The following is an 18878-nucleotide window of genomic DNA, read 5'->3' as shown; positions in this document are numbered from 1 at the left end:
CATTATTTTGTGGCTTCATTTGTTCAAATAATAAGTTTATGTGAACTGGGACTGAGATCTTTATTAACAATGAAGTTACAAAATGTATCTTATTATTTCTAAATTAATGTAGTGACAATAGTGGTTAAGAACATGGACTCTAACCATACTCCCTAGGTTAAAATCTCAAATATGAGCTGGGTGCAGCAGTGTGCACCTGTATTCCCAGCTACCTAGGAGACTGACACAGGCAGATCACTTGAACCCGGGAGTTTGAGGCCATAGGGTGTGATGACTGCACCTGTGAATAGCCACTGCTCTCCAGTCTAGGCACCAAGGGAAGACTCTGTCACTAAAAACAAAGGAAAAAAAATTCCTAGATCTGCCATTTTCCAACTCTGTGACCTTGAACAAGTCATTTAACCTCTCTGTTCTCAGTTTTCCTAAAAGTAAAATTAATGGTGCCAATAATAGTACTTACAGAGTTGTTGTGAGCTAAACAACTTAATATAGCTAATGTACTTAAACAAAGTGCTTAGAACAGTGCCCAGTATATAGTAAATTCTATATACATGTTTGCTGTTATTCCTTAAATCTGAAAAGGGAGCTAAGAAAGGGGCTGTGCATATTTAATTTTATCTAATTTTCACTTAAAATATTTAAGGAAAATAATCTATTTTTCTGCCATTGAAACTCTCACAACCCTATGTTCTTAACTTTCCCAGAAATTCTACAACTGTAGGCTGGATAATAAATAATTCCTAAGGTAAAAGGTCATGCAGATTAAAGTTATTTTACTCTCTTTTCTAATTCAATACAACACAATTGTTTTAGCTGTGAGGGCATTCTGGTATTTGGAGCATTTGTCAAATAATGAAATGAATCAAATTCGTAAGATTATAATTGTTAAAATTCTCAGTTATTATTTATCTGGTCATCTTCAGTTACTCTGTACCCAAAAGAGAAGGAAGGGATGGCCAAAAAATTCTTACACAATAGTAGTTAATATAATTGAACACCAACACTACCTTTATCACTTCCATAATAATAGAATACCGTTTTACTGAGAGCACACCACCGTTTCTGCCATTCAAATCCCAGAAAGCTGTGATCTGCAATAAAGAGGGGAAAATGTAAGGCCATTTCCTTACTGTAACAGAAAAAATTAGTTAATATGATTTCAAAGCTTCCTTTGAGCTCTAACATTCTCTGACTAATTTGTATCTTCTTTTCCAAGAGACAAAACAACAACAAACCAACAAAGCTAAAGCGAATAAAGTAAAGTCGCTCTGGGGCTGCCATACTTATGGGAGCAACAGCATGGCTAACAAAGTTTTCTGACAGGAACAGTCAAAGAGGCATCTGACTATGCAATCTTGAGCTAACTGATCCATCTGGGTCTCAGTTTCTCATCTGTTATAAAAAGAAGGGGGGGCGTTAACCTAGATTATTTCTGTTATCTCTTCCAGTTTTAAAATTCAGCTAAGAAAGGTAAGAAAAGCAAAATGATATATAAATAGAAAGGCCCAAAGGACTACCAGAGAGATAAGCAGAATGGTAATGAAAAGACTGTCTGCTTTTCATTTCTCATATTGTAACACCACCTCCATATTTCATTTCCATTAAATATTGGTGTTGAAAGAGTGAGACCATATGGTCAACTTCCAATTATCATAACCGATGGAGGGGAACACTGAAATGAATAATAGACAATGGCAGACAAGATGCCAGGCTTGATCTGAACCATGATGCATGCCAGGTCAGACACAGGAGAACCTGCTGCTGAGCCCAGTGAGATACTAGTGAGAAATCCCATGTTTAAGAATACAGTCATGGCCTGCAGCCTTCCTTTAAGAGGCAGGAAACAGCTCCTGAATAATTTACAAATAATCAAGATTGACAACTGAAAACATGACCTATTGTTTTCTAATTAAAATTTATTTAAAGCTAACAACTATATTTTGTGGTCTGGATAATGTCATCCAGATTTTCTTACAGTCTTAAAACTCTTCAATAACCTAAAAAGAACATTGCCTCCACATGTATACTACAAACATGCTCTATCTAAGGACGAAACCATTTTCAGATTTTTTCATTAGAACCTTAAGTTTACCTTTTCTGCGTTTTTCAAGGTAGCCAGCCTTTAGAACAAAAGGAAGGTCCTGTGCTGCAATTGGAGGAAATTGGGCTCCTGTGAGAAGTGGGGGAGAGAAAAAAAAAAAGCAGTGGGTAATCGATTTCAGAAAAAAAAAGTGCCAGATCTCATTAGATTCAGTGTGCTTTTAATTACTGAAATTGTTTAAATCTAAGTCTATTAGCCTTGTTTCAGATCTATTCCATAGATTAATCCCCTCTATTTCTCCCGTAAGTCTCAAAAGTAAAAAAAAAAAAAAAAAAAAAGTTCTGTACTCCTATATCTTAATATATCCTCCCAAAATACAGGACTAAGAAACTATTATAAATAAATGTAATAAATCCCTAAAAGAGAGGTTAAGAATTTCAAATAAGTCATAGCTTCTTTATATTTATATTGGATTAATTCTTTAAGAATTTCAGTGTATATTGACTCTTACCTGCATAATCCCTATTCCCACCAAGTAAAACATAAAATGCTTTTCCCCTAGAATCAAATACTGAAACTTGTTTTTCTGAGGCCATAGCAAATACTCTCTGTTTATATTCACAGAGAAACCTTACAGACATTCCACTGAGTGAGTATGCTTGAGGTTTTTCTAGGTAATTTAAGAGTTTAAAACAAGATAGATCTGATAGAACTATTATAAACAAATACTGGATCCCTAAAAAAAGTTTTTAAGTCAAGGTAAAGTTAAGTTGATTAGAAATTGTATATTCACGGTCATGGATGATAGGTTACTCAATTTTACAAGTGTTCAATATTTTTATAAACTTCATTAGAAATATAATAGGTATCCTCAGCATTTTACTAGAACTCTAGCAAGTGAAAACAACCAATCAAAATAAAATTTGTATGGAATACATCCAGTGGAAATGGTTTCGGTACAGTTTAGGATAGAAAATGTGTTGAGTACAAACATATAAATTAGAATGAATAAGATCTAGTATTTGATAGTACAACAGAGTGACTATAGTCAACAATAACTTATTGTACATTTTAAAATAAGAGGCTGGGCGTGATGGCTCATGCCTACAATTCCAGCACTTTGGGAGGCTAAGGAAGGAGGGTCCCCTGAGCCCAGGAGTTTGACACCAACTTGGGTAACACAGTGAGACCCCCATCTCTACAAAAAAATTTACAAATTAGCTGGGCATGGTGGTACATGCCTGCAGTCTCAGCCACAGGAGGAGGGGAGTAGAGATAGGGGGTAGGGGGCCTGAGGTGGGAGGATCGCCTAAGAGTTCAAGGCTGTAGTGAGCCATGATTGTGCCACCACACTGCAGCCTGGACAATAGAGTGAGACCCTGTATCTAAATAAATAAATGAAATGAAATAACTAAACAAATATAATTGGGTTATTTGTAACACAAAGAAAGGATAAATGCTTGAAGTGATAGATACCACATTTACCCTGATGTGATTATTATGCATTGTATACCTGTATCAGAATATCTAATTTATCCCATAAATATGCCTACTATGTACCCACAAAAATTAAAAATAAAAAAAACAGAATGGGTTTGATAGGAAGTTTATTATATACAAACTCATCAAAGAATTTTACCAGCTTTTTTTTTTTAATATCATGGGGATCACAGTAGCTATAAAGTCATGAATATTTTTTCTTAAGAAATAAAGCTTAAAATTAAGAGTACTAATTTCAGCTCCTTGGTGGATCAATTTCACTCAGTAAACACAACACAGTATCATTAAAACATATTTAAAATAAAGCCCTGGTTTTGAAATGTATATGAAATTTTAGGGAAAGTCAGTGTACGTATTTTAATAGCTGTTCAATAAATGCATCCAGTTTATATTTTTCAAAATAAAATTGGTACATATAAAGGTATAAATTATTTATTATAGTATATTGTACATAAAACAAAAATTACAAATGGAAACCTTATCTATGTAAACAAGTCCTGGTCAACCACTAAACTAAGGTGGATAATTGTGGTATGATTTGGTCTTATTAAGGGGTAGTCCCACAACTCTTTCACTTCCATTGGGTGTACTAAATGCTCTTTACATACGGAATGGATGCTCACAAAATCTTAAGAAGAAAAGTTAAATTATCTGAAAAGAAATGGGTACTCTTAGCATAGCTTTCAACTCTAAAACGTTACTGATCAAAAAGGAGAGAGAGATGGGAAGCAGGGAGAGGGGAGAGGAAGTGGGGGAAAAGGAGAAAGAGAAGAGAAATTAGAATTTACTAGCATTCAATATACACATAGCCTGAGTTTTTTGCTTTAAGAAAAATGTTGGTAAAATTTCCACCTGATACATCACAATAAAATTTGATGTCATAAGCAATACTTATTCTGAATTCTAAATTCATGCTTTGATTTCACCCCTGGGGAGGGGGGGAGTAAGTTTTTTTAACTGAAATTTCATTTTTCTAAACCTTTATTGCTATTTATCCAATATCCAGGATTTGCTTAATAGCCATGTGAATTCTTTAAAACACAAAAGGTATTTGGTTTGTACAGCACCATGAGCATATGGACAATACTTTTTGATGGTAGGAATGGAAAATCTGTTATAAGATATAAAAAAGTCATAATTTCCTTTTAAAAAAACATGAATTCTCACATAATTTAGACCTCATATCACTATACCTACAATGATTAATGCTATGTCATCATTTAGGAAGATTCAGATTGGTATAAACAATTAAGACTATAAAAATACAGGCATAATGATACATGAAGAAAAGGAAATTAAGGCTAATATAAGCCTATCTGGCAGGCAACAACAAACAGCTGTCACATGTTTGCCATACACTGAAATTACATTATCTCACTATGCAACACAGCCAATTATACAACATTCCGGTCAATTCACAATCATATTCTCAGCTTCACTATTAAAATTCAAACTTTGTCCTAAAAAAAGAGTTTTGCCCTGGGTCTTAGTCCTTTAGCACACAGCAGGCATTCAGTAAATGTTAGCTTTTATTAACTATTACAGTTAAATATTGTTAATATGTTACTATAACTGTAACTATTAGTTCAAATGAGTGGATGCTAATGTAAACATAAGACGATGTTGCTCAGAGAAAGTTAATCAGAAAGAAAGACAGGAAAAAGCATGATTCAGCAACTACACAAGTTAAGCATTGTAGCTACTTCTAAAGCAGTTAAAAGATTTCCTTTTACTTAAGTGAAAGTGGCTAATGAAAAAAAATTATATCCTAAGGGGAGAAAAAAAATTAACCCATATTTTAGGGATCAGACTATGCTATAGGAATTTATTACATGGCCTTGCTTAAGTGGCCACAAACATTCAGTACCTGAGAAAATAAGGTACATGCTGAGAAATACTAGTTTTCTTTTTATAAAATGTGTATGTATGTCTTATATGATAATCCTTTTCTAAAGCAGCTCAAAATATTAGACATTAAAATCAACACCATACAAGGGCAACTAAGCAAGGAATGGGTCTTCTTTCTATGTGCAATTTGAGAATCTGAAGCATTCAAAATGGTACCAAGGTCACAATGAATTCAAATAAACAAGTATCAAGTGCCTATATTCCCAGCAATTCAGAAAAGAAGACAATAGTGAAATCCAAACTTCCCTATAGTTAGGTTGATATTTTATTCATAAGGTAACTGTTTCTAAAAGATAATTCAAGAATTCTCGAATGTGTCTTAAAGCTTTTGCCTTAAAAACAAACTGTATATAGTAGGCATAATACAGCAACTTCAGATATGGATACTAGAATTTAAAAAGCAGGGAAAAGATACAAAGTATAAAAATAACAAATTATGGCCAGGCATGGTGGCTCACCCCTATAATCCCAGCACTTTGGGAGGCCGAGGCAGGTGGATCACGAAGTCAAGAGATTAAGACCATCCTGGTCAACAAGGTGAAACCCCGTCTCTACTAAAAATACAAAAATTAGCTGGGCATGGTGGCACACACCTGTAGTCCAGCTACTCGGGAGGCTGAGGCAGAATTGCCTGAACCCAGGAGGCAGAGTTTGCGGTGAGCCGAGATCACGCCATTGTACTCCAGCCTGGGTAACAAGAGCGAAACTCCATCTCAAACAAACAAACAAACGAAAAACAAATTACCTTAAAACTAAGGTATTATCCACTCTTGATGATTTTATTAAACTATCTTTTTTTTTCTTAAATATAGGATGAAAAACACTAGTATGCTTAAACGCCTGTAATATCCTTAAGAAATGTTTTATATTTTAAAAGGTTTTAACAATTAAAAATTATTTCAAAATGAAAAATATTTTAATTTTAGAGAAAAATATGAACTCTGTGGTAGGAGGTAAAGTCAGACAATTGCATTAACTGTATGTAGGACAAAGAAAAGTAGAAAAAAAATGTGTCTAGACCGAAGAAGCTTCACTCAGGAGACATGGCCTAGCATACAAGTCCCTTGAGTAGGCGAGGGAATGAAAGTGAGAGAGAGAGTTGGGGGAGAGAAAGAGCTAGAGGTGAGGAGAAAGAGTGGTCTAATGGTCTTTTCTTTTTTATACCTCTTTTCTCAAATCTAAATGAACAAATGTTAATTCACAACTTTATCCAGTATTGGGTACCTCAATACACTATATTCCTGGGTCCTCCCTAACATTGATGTGTCTCCTAATAGACTCCTCCCTGATAATACACACACACACACACACACACACACACACACACACACACACTCTATATCCCAGTCTGACACCTCTTTAAATGCATTAATTATTCTAAGACAGCATGAGACATCACTACCAGTGCAATGATTCAGAGAATTTTCAAAATAGAGATGTTTTCATTATTTTTAATTTTTGATACATAACTTTGGTGATCAATGTAAATGCTAGACTTCTAAGGAATCCAAAGCCTTATTTTTACTATTTTATCATAAATAAATCATATCATTGGCTTCATTGCCCTAATATGTTCACTCTTCTTTAATCTTGACTTTATGCAAAATTACGACTGGGTTTCTGAGTTTCACCTTTTGCTGCCTTCAATTTTCCCTTTCTTAGTTGGCATTTATATAGTTTTCAACATGAACACTAAGCTTTTAACTAGTGTAATTTTTCCTACCACCACCTATATGCAACTGAAGTTTCCTTTTCCCTTATATTGGAAAAGAAAGGAAAGATACTTTTAAGAAGATTGTTATTGTTCGTTAAGAATTTTCACTCTGAGTCAAGATGCTGGTCCATTTAGTCAAATATTCTGTGTCACCACATGATGTGACTGCATTCTCTGAACTGCAAAAAGTAAAGAATAAATTTCTTCTCAACCATACAATCATATCTTTTTTCCTGTCAATTCATATAAATAAAGCATCTACAAATTTATCTAAGCCTTTTAAAATTCTTCATTTTCACCTAATAGTTGTGATACTGACCTCCATAAATGGCCACCTCCTGGGGGTAGACAGTGCTTCCTTTTATCTCTTCTAAACCCATGTAGCAAACTTCCAAAAATGCAGCCCAGGCTGGAGTGCAGTGACATGATTTTCTTACTGCAACCTCTGCCTTCTGGGCTCAAGCGATCCTCCCACCTCAGCCTCCTGAGTAGCTGGGATCACAGGCGCATACCACCATGCTTGACTAATTTTTGCATTTTTTGTAGGGACAGAGTTTCATCATGTTGCCCAGGCTGATTTCAAACTACTGGGCTCAAGTGATATGCCTGCCTTGGCCTCCCAAAGTGCTGGTATTACAGGCATAAGCCACCATGCCTTGCCAATAGACCCATTTTTTAAAAAAAGTATTTACCCACTTAATGATTGCTTTATATTTAAAACATATATTAGGCTTCGATTCTCCAAAAATGTTATTTCTTGATGGTGATACTTTTACCTATCCATCAGTGGTTAATTTTATTATCTAAATTAGCTTCTCCAATTCTAGTTCATTTTTCTTAAGAAGTGGTAAAGAGAATGCAGGTACATTTTCAGGTGCCAGTATGTCACAATACCAATACAATCCCAATGCATTGTAATTTTGTACAAAGGTAGAGAAATGCTTTCTGTTTTGCTTCCATTATCCTTCCAGTTGATGTCCACTATCTTACTGAAATTTTTGGCTGAAGGGTGTATTCAGTACTTAGCTTTAAGAAATAGTCCATAAATAAGCCTCAGTTCCTAGAGCTGTGACTGGCTCAGAATTCATCATTCCACAAGTGCAGTTTAATTTCACTTAAATAGCACACATAAACTTAGATGCTATTTTCCCTGTTTCTAGAAATTATATAATAGATACAAAGATGCAGGGATGCAGACACTTTGTTTCTTATTCTAATCACTTTTAATTATAAAAATTCACTAGCATATCTGCAAAGTAAACAAAGAACCAAAACAAAATAAGAATACTATGCACCAACAAAGAAGAGAAACCTACACTTAACTTGGATATAAATATTAAATAAAATTTTTTAGTGGTGTAGCATATATCTAGAAGCTCAACTTTACATTGATACTGACTTCAGAATCCATGGCAGAGGTTAAAGTCTGTAATGAAATCCCAATTTTATACATTTTTTTTTTTTTTTTACTTTAAACATGTCACTTAGCATCTGTGGACTCAATTTCTTCTTTTAAAATCTGAAAAAAAATAGGTTCAATAATCTCCAAAGCCCTCCCAATTCTAGGACTTCATGAAATATATCCACACTAATATTTTTCTTGCACTTTCAGTAGCAAAGGGCCATGGTCCAAGGTGGATTGAAGTTTCAATGATATCAGTGTGGAAATTGTTCACAACATATTTTTTGTAGAACAACTAGTAATTTTATTTACATCTTGCAAAGAACTATTTTATGCCATTTAAAAGGTTTCATATCCATCTAGAACCCTGGCCTGAGAGAAATAAATATATAAATTAAGTATTTTTCATATTTGAATAATTTTCCCCTCTATGTGGGAAATTTTGAATTTCAAATCTGTTTATTAGTATTTTTAGTAGCAAAAAGAAAATATTAAATATTCAACAGGCATCTCAAATAATAACCACTGCCATAACTCTAAAAGAGGACAAATTATGTTATTTTAGCATAGTCTTTTCAAAAAGCTTGTTTTCTCATCGTAGCACTATTACTTTCTTCAGAAGGGATTCACCAATGAATATACTAGTACTGGTGATCTCTAAGCGTATCATGATTATTTCTTTTAAGAAAAACTAAAACAAAAAATCTCACACCATGCTTTGATATAAAGATGGTCAACTCTGAATTAGTAGAACCACAGAATTCTCAGGAGGGTTATTATGCCTTGGGGAAAAGGCTTTAAAAACGGATACGGCAGCCCATGTGACTACCGTAGGGTAAAAGCAGAGGTTACAACTCAAGGGTTTACCATCTGCTAATCTCCTCCCTCCTCTGTAAAGTGGCCAGTCATTTTTTTTTTTGTAAGTGGCCAGTCATTTTGATGGCTACCAAGCAAAAACAGAATAACCATGAGGATAATTCAAGTTTGCCTTTATTAACTCTAAAGGAGTTGGAGTGGCAAATTCCACTACACCTTTAATAGGTCTATTTTATATCTCTTCCTTCCTCCTCTCCTCCTCCTCCCTTTTCTTCTTCTCTCCTTCCTTTTTCTCCCTTCTCCCCTTCCCCTCTTTCCCCTCCCCCTCCTCTCTTCTCCTTTCTTTTTCTTTTTTCTTCCTTCCTTTCTTTCTTACTGCTACTAATTTTTGTAGAAATCTACCAAAATGTGAAAAATTCTAATGGCAAGACTCCAGAATAATGAAAAGAAACCTGAAATCAATTGTGTTCACCAACATCCATTAAAATAATGTTCGAAAAGTCACAGATCAATAGCCTATATGAATTATATGACACAGAGTCCAATTATCCTTCTCCATTCGTTTAAAACTGCTTCTTTTACTTTAACATACACTTATGTATATGACCAGAAGCTGAACTGTCTTATTACATATCTGAAGATTGCTTCTTTAGATAAATCTTTAATATAGAACTGCTGTCCCTTTCTCATAAAAGAAGATGTAAAAAAAAAATCTCTTTAAGATTTCTAGTTCATTGGTCTAACGATAAACCATCAGTTATCACATTGTTAAAATATATTAAACTTGCTCCTTATATTATTTTTAAATATGGTTTTTATCTAAAAATTCTAGAGTTATTAATTTGTGGAAAACCTTATAAGAATCTCTCCATTATTTCCAGGGAAGAGAGCATATCAATATACTAAATCAATCATTTAAAAATAAGGTTAACTATGAGAAATATTACTTCAGAGACAAGACTACTAGTTTATATATTTATAATACAGAGCACCCTCTGTGTTTTCATATTCTGGCAAAGGCTACTTTTAAATAATAGATCTTTAGATTCCACATAAATAATTTAAATCAAATTTTACCTTCCACATAAAGTAACTCCTCAGCTACTCTTTATCTGCCTATATCGTAGTCATCTGCTCTGCAGCAAGTAAAGCATTAGATTTAGAAAAATAATAGTCTTTTTAAAAAGTCTATAATACACACTTTGAGAAAATGAGATGCAAGCTTAAAATGGAATACATTTCTCCTTAAGTTAAAAATGTAATTTTAAATATATCAAAATGTTCACGAATCTAAATATTATAAAATTAAATATATATAATTATGAACTGGGTTTTAATTTAATGCATCTCTTTACCACAATAAAGGTGCCCCCAAAGTGATACTGCATTTTAGAATCATGTTCAAAACTCTGGGTTTGTATTCAGATCGCAGGTTGGCTACCAGCTCTGTGACTTAGCAAGTTACTCACTTTCATTAAGCTTTAGTTTTCAAATCTTTCAATGTTGGTAATAGGAAGGCATACTATGGAGAGTTACTGTGGGGATTTAGTAGGAAAGCATTTAAGAAATGTTACCTCTTATTACTACTACTATTTTTAAAAGGCAATTCACATTTGCCACAAGTCCATTGTTCCATACACAAGAGAAAAAGAAAGATGAAAATATAAACCACTAGAAAGAAAACTTGAATTATAGATATTTGGCCAAAAACAAATCTGATGCATGAACAAATATTTGACAGCATTATGTGTAGTAAAGATTAGCATAAATGAAAAGGAATGCTCTTAACTCATATATTAAACAATATTTTACTAGTCTATATTATGTGCCAGGCTCTTTTCTAAATCTTACCCCAAGTAGAAAACTAGAAAACATAAACTCAGCTTCAATGAAAATTTGTTGAAGACATTTTAAAAGAAAAGTCAAACAATTTATGTATAAAATTTAAACAGTAGGCCGGGCGCAGTGGCTCATGCCTGTAATCCCAGCACTTTGGGAGGCTGAGGCAGGCAGATCATGAGGTCAGGAGTTCAAGACCAGACTGGCCAATATGGTGAAACCCCGTCTCTACTAAAAAATACAAAAATTAGCTGGGCATGGTGGCTCATGCCTGTAATCCCAGCTACTTGGGAGGCTGAGGTAGGAGAATTGCTCGAACAGGGACCTAGGAGTCAGTGGAAGGTTGCAGTGAGCCGAGATCCACTGAACTCCAGCCTGGGCTACAGAGTGAGACTCTATCTCAAATAAAAAAAAATTAAACAGTAACAATTATAGGTCCTCAGCTGGGGGCAGTGATTCACCCCTGTAATTCTAGCACTTTGGGAGGCTGAAGCAGAAGGATCACTTGAGGCCAGGTGTTTGAGACAGTCTGGATAACACAGTAACACCCCATCTCTATAAAAAATGTATTAATTAGCCAAGCATGGTGACTCACATGTGTAGTCCTAGCTACGCGGAAGGCAGGAGGATCGTTTGAGCCCAGGAGTTCAAGGCTGCATATGATAGTACCACTGTACTCCAGCCTGGGTAACAGAGTGAGACCCCATCTCAAATAATAATAGTAATAATAATAATAATAATAATAATAATAGGTCCTACTTCTTTCTTCCTTACCTATGCTATCTCTATATCAAACACAACTGTTTCTATTATCTCTACACTATAAGCTTAAATATTTTTTTAAGTGCACTATCAGTGGCATGATTACAAATATCAGCACTGCAACAGTTAACATTTATTGAGCCTTTACCATAAGTTAGGTAAAGATGATGATACCAGTCATCATCGCATTTCATCATCATAGAACTCTAAGAGGTAAGTATTACTAATTCTGTATTACCAATCAGAAATCAAGGTCACACACAATAAGTGGAGCCAGGACCTTACGTCTACCTGCCCAAAAGCCAATTTTCTGAAATGCTGTGTTCCACTGATGATGGAATAAATGAATGCCATCTATAGAAACTGAGTCAGACAACATCATTGCATTACTTTTCTATGGCATTAAAGCAATCACTATTATTAAATATTAGTTCCCTAAGTGTAATATGATATAATATACCATACTTTTTTTTTTTTTTTGAGATGGAGTCTCTTTTGCCCAGGTTGGAGTGCAGTGGTGCAATCTTGGCTCACTGCAACCTCTGCCCCCAACCCCCGAGTTCAACGATTCTCCTGCCTCAGCCTCCCAAGTAGACCACACCCAGCTAATTTTTTATTTTTAGTAGAGATGGGGTTTCACCATGTTGGCCAGGCTGGTCTCAAACTCCTGACCTCAGCCTCCCCAAGTGCTAGGATCACAGGCATGAGCCACTGCACCTGGCCAATATACCATACATTTAAAATGTGGGCTGTTGTTTCATTTGTAAGATTTTGGCTCAATTTCGCTTCTTAAAAATGTATTTTTGAAATACTTCCATTTTGGTTTAGAAACACATATACACAAACATGGAACAAATTAGTAATGGGAAAAATGATGTTTATGGAAGGAAAAGGAGGCTCCTTTTGTACGCAGATTCCTCTAGCAAACTGCATAGAAATAAGAAATGAGTATAATTTAGATTGAATTCTTTAGCTTCTTTCCACTCAACTATGCTTTAGTTTTACATAGGACATAGGACAATTCTTTCATTAATTTACTTATTTTTGCAACAGGTTTATGTTGTGTATTTTGAGGTATAAATTTTTAAAATTATTTTCAGATTATAAGCAACATTTTAATAATTTAATATTCTTTAAATTCATTTTTATTAATTTATTTTTCCTATTCTTTATACAAAAAGTTGAGGGTCACTAATAACATAAGATTATATCTTAAGTGTCTGATATAGGAATATCCAGAGTTATAATGTCTTCTACATTGTACAGTATAATAAAATTTATGTTTTTGTTTGTCTTAGGAAAAAGAATAGGTACATAAACAATTGTCATTCTTTTCCCATCTCTCAAAATAACCTTATTATTGAGGGGTGGTTAATATGAATAAATAAATAAGAAAAATAATGTGACAAATGCATAGTTTGAAAACTATCACATATGAAATTATTTTATGACTATTATTATTTTAATAGAAAGCAAATTGCTGAATTAAGGCTCTCACTCTATTTCACAGTCCTACTCTGATTATTTGATATACTAAATTGAGCTTGAGTACTAAAGCAAATATATTCCCAAACCTTCTTCATGCTTTAGTATTCATAAATAAATAGTATACCTGTTTCTATTTAAGAAGGAAACTATCTAATTTTTTACTTAAATCAAGAAGTTTTGGCACTTCCTCTCTTCTGTCATTCAAAGTACCTACCTTAGTTTAAGAAATTATAAGCATCTTCTTAAAAACATATGTGTATGTAATCTTTCTCCCCTCCTCTTATAGACACACACATACAATTTGTTTTCCTTCCACTAAAACAAGAGATTTTTTTATAACTTTCTTTTTTCAATATAGATATGAAATTCATATATTCTTATCTATTATTATTGTTAATTTAGTAATAGACTGCCTCCTTCTCCCCACAAAAAGCATTTCACAGGCATTTGTACAGATACACTTGGTGAGGCAAATTAAAAGGAAACAGAAGCTATCAGTGTGTATACACACAGGGTGGGAGGGAGGGGGAAGATGGAAGACGGAAAAGAAGGGAAGGGTAAGAAGGGGGAGGAGGGGGAGTGACAAAGCAAATACCCATATAGAAAAATGCTAATGTTAGGGGAATTGGGGTGAAAAGTATACAGGAACTCTTTGTGTTATTCTCATAACTTTTCTGTGTCACTATTTTAATTTTTTTTTTGAAATCAAGGCAAAATTAGAAGTCAGAGTGGAACAGAAAACAACTTGGAACTACAAAGTCATTTACACTTGTGAGGAGTGGGCCAAAAATTCAGTTATAAGCTTTATAACAACCAACATGAAGCAAAAATACAATAAAGTATATGAGCCGTTGTCCATAAGATAAATACAGATCATTGTTCAGGGAAGAAAACACAACTATTTCTGGCTCCTGGTACTGAAATAGAAAGAAATTTATCCCACATGTTCTCAATGTCCTCAATAACATTTTTACAGTATATAAAATAAAAGTTTCATAGGGCTGTTTTGTATAACATCATTCATATTGAGCTAAAAGCCTAATGCCAAAGTGAAATTCAGTAAAAGCAATTCTAAAGATTACAAAACTAGGAGACCCAAGTATACAGCTAGCTCCCAAACAGCTTTGTTACACTCAAGGAAAAGATCAGAGAATATATATAAGAACAGAAACCCTGCACAATTTTCAGACAATCATTCCAAAATCCTGTTTGCCTTGATTAGACTTCTGATAAATACTAAATCTCAAGAAAAAGCTCCATTCTCTGCAAGAAGCTAACAAAACTCTTTTTTGTTGCTGCTTAAGTCAAGAGCCATATCCTTGAACAAGCAGTCAGGCTGGGGGTGAAATTAATACACTTATTTATCAATTTACAAAGTTTAATGACTTTGTAGGGACATAAACCTGGATGAAGATCATCTTAACACAAAAACAAATCAGCAACTGACCTATAAAGTTCTAATGCAGTGCCAGGGCAATTCTAGCCTGTAAAAATTTTAAGCATATGCCTACTTTTGTAGCCACAAAATGTCCACAGAACAACATGTTAACTGAGAATGATAAAATGCCTGAGTCTACTCTTCAGTACTGGTAACCATATGTACACCTGGGTAACTGAAAGGATTATAAAGCATTGTTATCCATATAACTGAGTAAATTACTAGAGAATTCATACTAAAACTTCAATATTAGAACAGTTCATGTATAGCAGTTTTTCTTCTTACTCTGGAAATAAAAGCATACCACATGCTTAATCCTTTTCCTGATCCTTAGTTTCAAAGGGGAGTAACTTTAACAGCCATTTGTGAGACTGGCCAGAAAGGTAGACATAGGCATTCATGTGGTATTTACAATATCAGGCTAAAATAATTATCATAAACATGTCTTTTTCACTAGAATTTGAGCAAGGGGATCATAGGCTGAAACTTGAGTGTGCATGGAAATCACCAAGGGTACTTCTTTCAAATGTAGAAGTATAATTTTAAACAAAATCACCTATATAGCTCAGAAGGATATATTTTAAAACCTTGTTTTGTATATAGGATTTGTAAAATATGCTCTAAGCTAATGTTCACTGCAAAATAAAACAAATCAATACATAGATAAAACATAGTTCTGCAATCAGTACAACACTGAAAATAGAACAAAAATGCCAGAAATATAAATGATAATGCAGATAATGATTTTTATTTATAACAACCTAACTTTGGGGGTCATTAAAATAATTTGGTAAACATTTAATATACCTTTCACAGTAGTCGAGAGAGAGAGAGAGAGAGAGAGCGAGAGAGAGAGAGAGAGAGACTCGCAATAAAAAACAGTATTAAGCAGTCAGTTACCTGCATGTGTTTGTTCATTCATCAGACAGTTACTGAGCACCCAATATGTGCCAGGCACTGTGATGAGGCAAGAGGTATAACTACAGTCCTTGCCTTTGAAAAGCTCATGATCAGTTGCTATTCCCCACTAATAAAGAGATTCAAGAAACGAATGAGGAAGGAGAAGAATGAGAGGTAAGACAGCCATAAGAAATGAAGAACAAAGAGGTCATACTTATATTTATTTTCCACTTTAGTATTTACTTTCCCAATTACACTCCCATTCAGTTCTAAACTTTGTAACCATCAACATGAAGAAACATAATAAAAAGGAAGAAAATTGGGACAGAACATATAATATTGAAAGTGCCTATTTAGCTATGTGATTTTAGCATATTTAAAAAAAAGTAGCTGGGTGCAGTGGCTCACACCTGTAATCCCAGCACTTTGGGAGGCTAAAGTGGGTGGATCACTTGAGGTCAGGAATTTGAAACTAGCCTGGTCAAGATGGTGAAACCACATCTCCACTAAAAATATAAAAATTAGTAGGGCAAGATGGCATGCGCCTGTAATCCCAGCTACTCTAGAGGCTGAGGTGGGAGAATTGCTTGAACTCGGAAGGCAGAGGTTGCAGTGAGCCAAGATCACTCCGTTGAACTCCAGTCTGGGCAAAAAAAAAAAAAAAAAACTGACAAATATAGAAACTGATATTTACTATAAGCAACACTTCAAAAGGCAATTAAGTAACACATTCACTGTGTGGGCTATCTCACTGCAGGGTCTGCCACAGCTGACACAGCCATGGTCTCCTTTTCTCCCAATTAAGAGTTGTCATTACCAGAACAATTTCACCAAGAAATTTTAACTATTTAGTTCAAATTAGGAATGTCAAAATTAAGACTCTGAAAAAGAAACTCATGGAATACTTAGCACAACAAAATGATTGCTAACAACACACAACAACTGATATAACTTCATGTAAACAACCAGTGCTGTTCAGCCACACTTGAACATCACATCAAGAGCAGTTCAGTGCTCCCTCATTTGCCCTGTAAGGCACTGGCAGTTACCTCAGAGGAGGGTAAGGCAATAAAATGGTTTGAACTCTCAATCTGTAGTTTGCTCATAAATATATGAAATATGCAATGACCTATTCAAAATACAAAAAAATGACTTAAAATTCAAGTGTCACACCAGACTCACAGTTCTAATGTACTTTTAAAAATACAAAAATAATTTTTATGAATTCCTCAGAGGATGCTGAATTACAGAAATTTAAGACTTAGTCCAATTCTTTCTCAACAACCAAAGAATTCAGGTGTACTACTATAATTCCATACATGGATAAGAACTGGTACAGTCATTAACTTGTCAAATGATGACTTTTTCAAGGTGTATTTATAGGAGAAAACATTTACATGGATGTCACAATAGATAATGAACTGCAAATTAATAAGAAAAAATGAACAGGTCAATAGAAAATCAGGTAAAGGATATGAACCAAGCAATTCATGAAATAAGTACAAAGGTTAATAAACATGAAAAGAGATGAGTGTTTATTGATTTGTAGTCTTTCCCCAGCTCCCCCCACCTCTATTAGAATGGAAGTTCCATCAGCCCAGAGACCACAACTGTTTTGTTCACTGCTGTATCCCTAAGGCCTGGAACACAGGAAGTGGTTGTTAAATTTTGCTGAATAAACAAACAAATGAATAAACCTGACTAAAAATTAAATAAAACAAATGAAAATAGTATACTTACTACTTATTAACTTATAGGACTGGCAAAAACTGCAAAGATTAAGAATATCAAACAGGAGGGCAAGAAGAGATGGTACTCTCATCTCTACTCACCCTCTTTTGGGGAGTGTAGCTTAATACAGCTTTGTGGATGAGAATGACAATACCTTGATAATTTACTCCTAAGAATCTATCCTACAAATTAAAGTGCTGGTACGTAATGGTGTATAAACCAGAATATTCACTGATATACCATTTGTGAAAGCAGAAAGATGGAAAATGCTCGCTAAGTGGAATATTATGAAGACATTCTAAATAATGCTATAGATCTGTGTGTATTAATATGGAAAGATATATACTAATGAAGAAAGATCCCCATGATAGTTAGTTGAAAAACACAGGTATACTAATATATATAGTGATATACTATTTTTTTTTTTAGATGGAGTCTCACTCTGTCGCCCAGGTTAGCGTGCAGTGGTGCGACCTCGGCTCAGTGCAACCTCCAGCTCCTGGGTTCAAGCATTTCTCCTGCCTCAGCCTCCTGAGTAGCTGGGACTACAGGTGTGTGCCACCACGCTTGACTAATTTTTTATATTTTTAGTTGACATGGGGTTTCACCATGTTAGCCAGGATGGTCTCCATCTCCTGACTGACCTCGTGATCTGCCCGCCTTGGCCTCCCAAAGTTCTGGGATTATAGGCTTGAGCCACTGCACCCGGCGTGCTATATCATTTTTTTAAATTTAAGAAATATCTGCTTCCATGTTTTTTCCAGCACATATATATTCTTACAACTCAGAAAAAAAGTCTGGAAGAGCACACAGAACTGTTAGTAGTTCTTACTTCTAGGGAGTGTAGGGAATGTTTTATTTTTTCTTTTGGAGAGGGGAAACAACTTTGTTATAAGCATGTATTACACAATAAAAATTTTATATAATATTTAAAATAAAAAACAAAAAATAGGCTTTTAAATCACTTAAATCAATTTATATATTAAAATAATAGCCAGAAAAATGCTACCCATTAATCTAGAAAATGTAATCAATACAAGTATAGTTTTATAGTACAATGAAACAATCTGAAAACAATATTCTCAACACATGTGAAGGTACTACTTTGAGAATGTTCATACACCTGGCTATTTTTTAAATAGGCCAAGTCTGAAATGTGCTATTCCCTCACCTTTCTCCACTTACCCACTCCTCACCACTTTCATTGCCTAGAAAGCTTCCAGCTTACCCTTTAAGATACAACTCAACTCTCTGAAAAGCTTTCCTGTTGTGACATAAAGAAAACATTTGCAAGACAAATGATTTATTAAAAGAATTAAACATATTTTCTCTGATACAG

At 34.4% G+C, this 18878-nt stretch overlaps 1 protein-coding gene across 1 annotated transcript in view; it reads right to left on the bottom strand.

Moving 5' to 3' along the window:
• SKAP2 (src kinase associated phosphoprotein 2) overlaps positions 1–18878 on the bottom strand; it is a 223877-nt gene that overhangs the window by 80257 nt on the left and 124742 nt on the right. The window contains exons 5-6 of the mRNA XM_012447798.2: positions 2093–2170; positions 1008–1091 (exon numbers count right to left, since the gene is read on the bottom strand). Of these exons, the coding sequence (XP_012303221.1) occupies positions 1008–1091; positions 2093–2170 (162 nt within the window). The remainder of the gene's footprint in view (positions 1–1007; positions 1092–2092; positions 2171–18878) is intronic.

Source organism: Aotus nancymaae, unplaced genomic scaffold, assembly GCF_030222135.1.
Source record: "Aotus nancymaae isolate 86718 unplaced genomic scaffold, 86718_ANA_hifiasm-v0.15.2.pri h1tg000025l, whole genome shotgun sequence".
NCBI lineage: Eukaryota > Metazoa > Chordata > Mammalia > Primates > Aotidae > Aotus > Aotus nancymaae.
The sequence above is the reverse complement of the archived record's forward strand: the minus strand, read 5'-3'. Positions and strand labels throughout refer to the sequence as shown.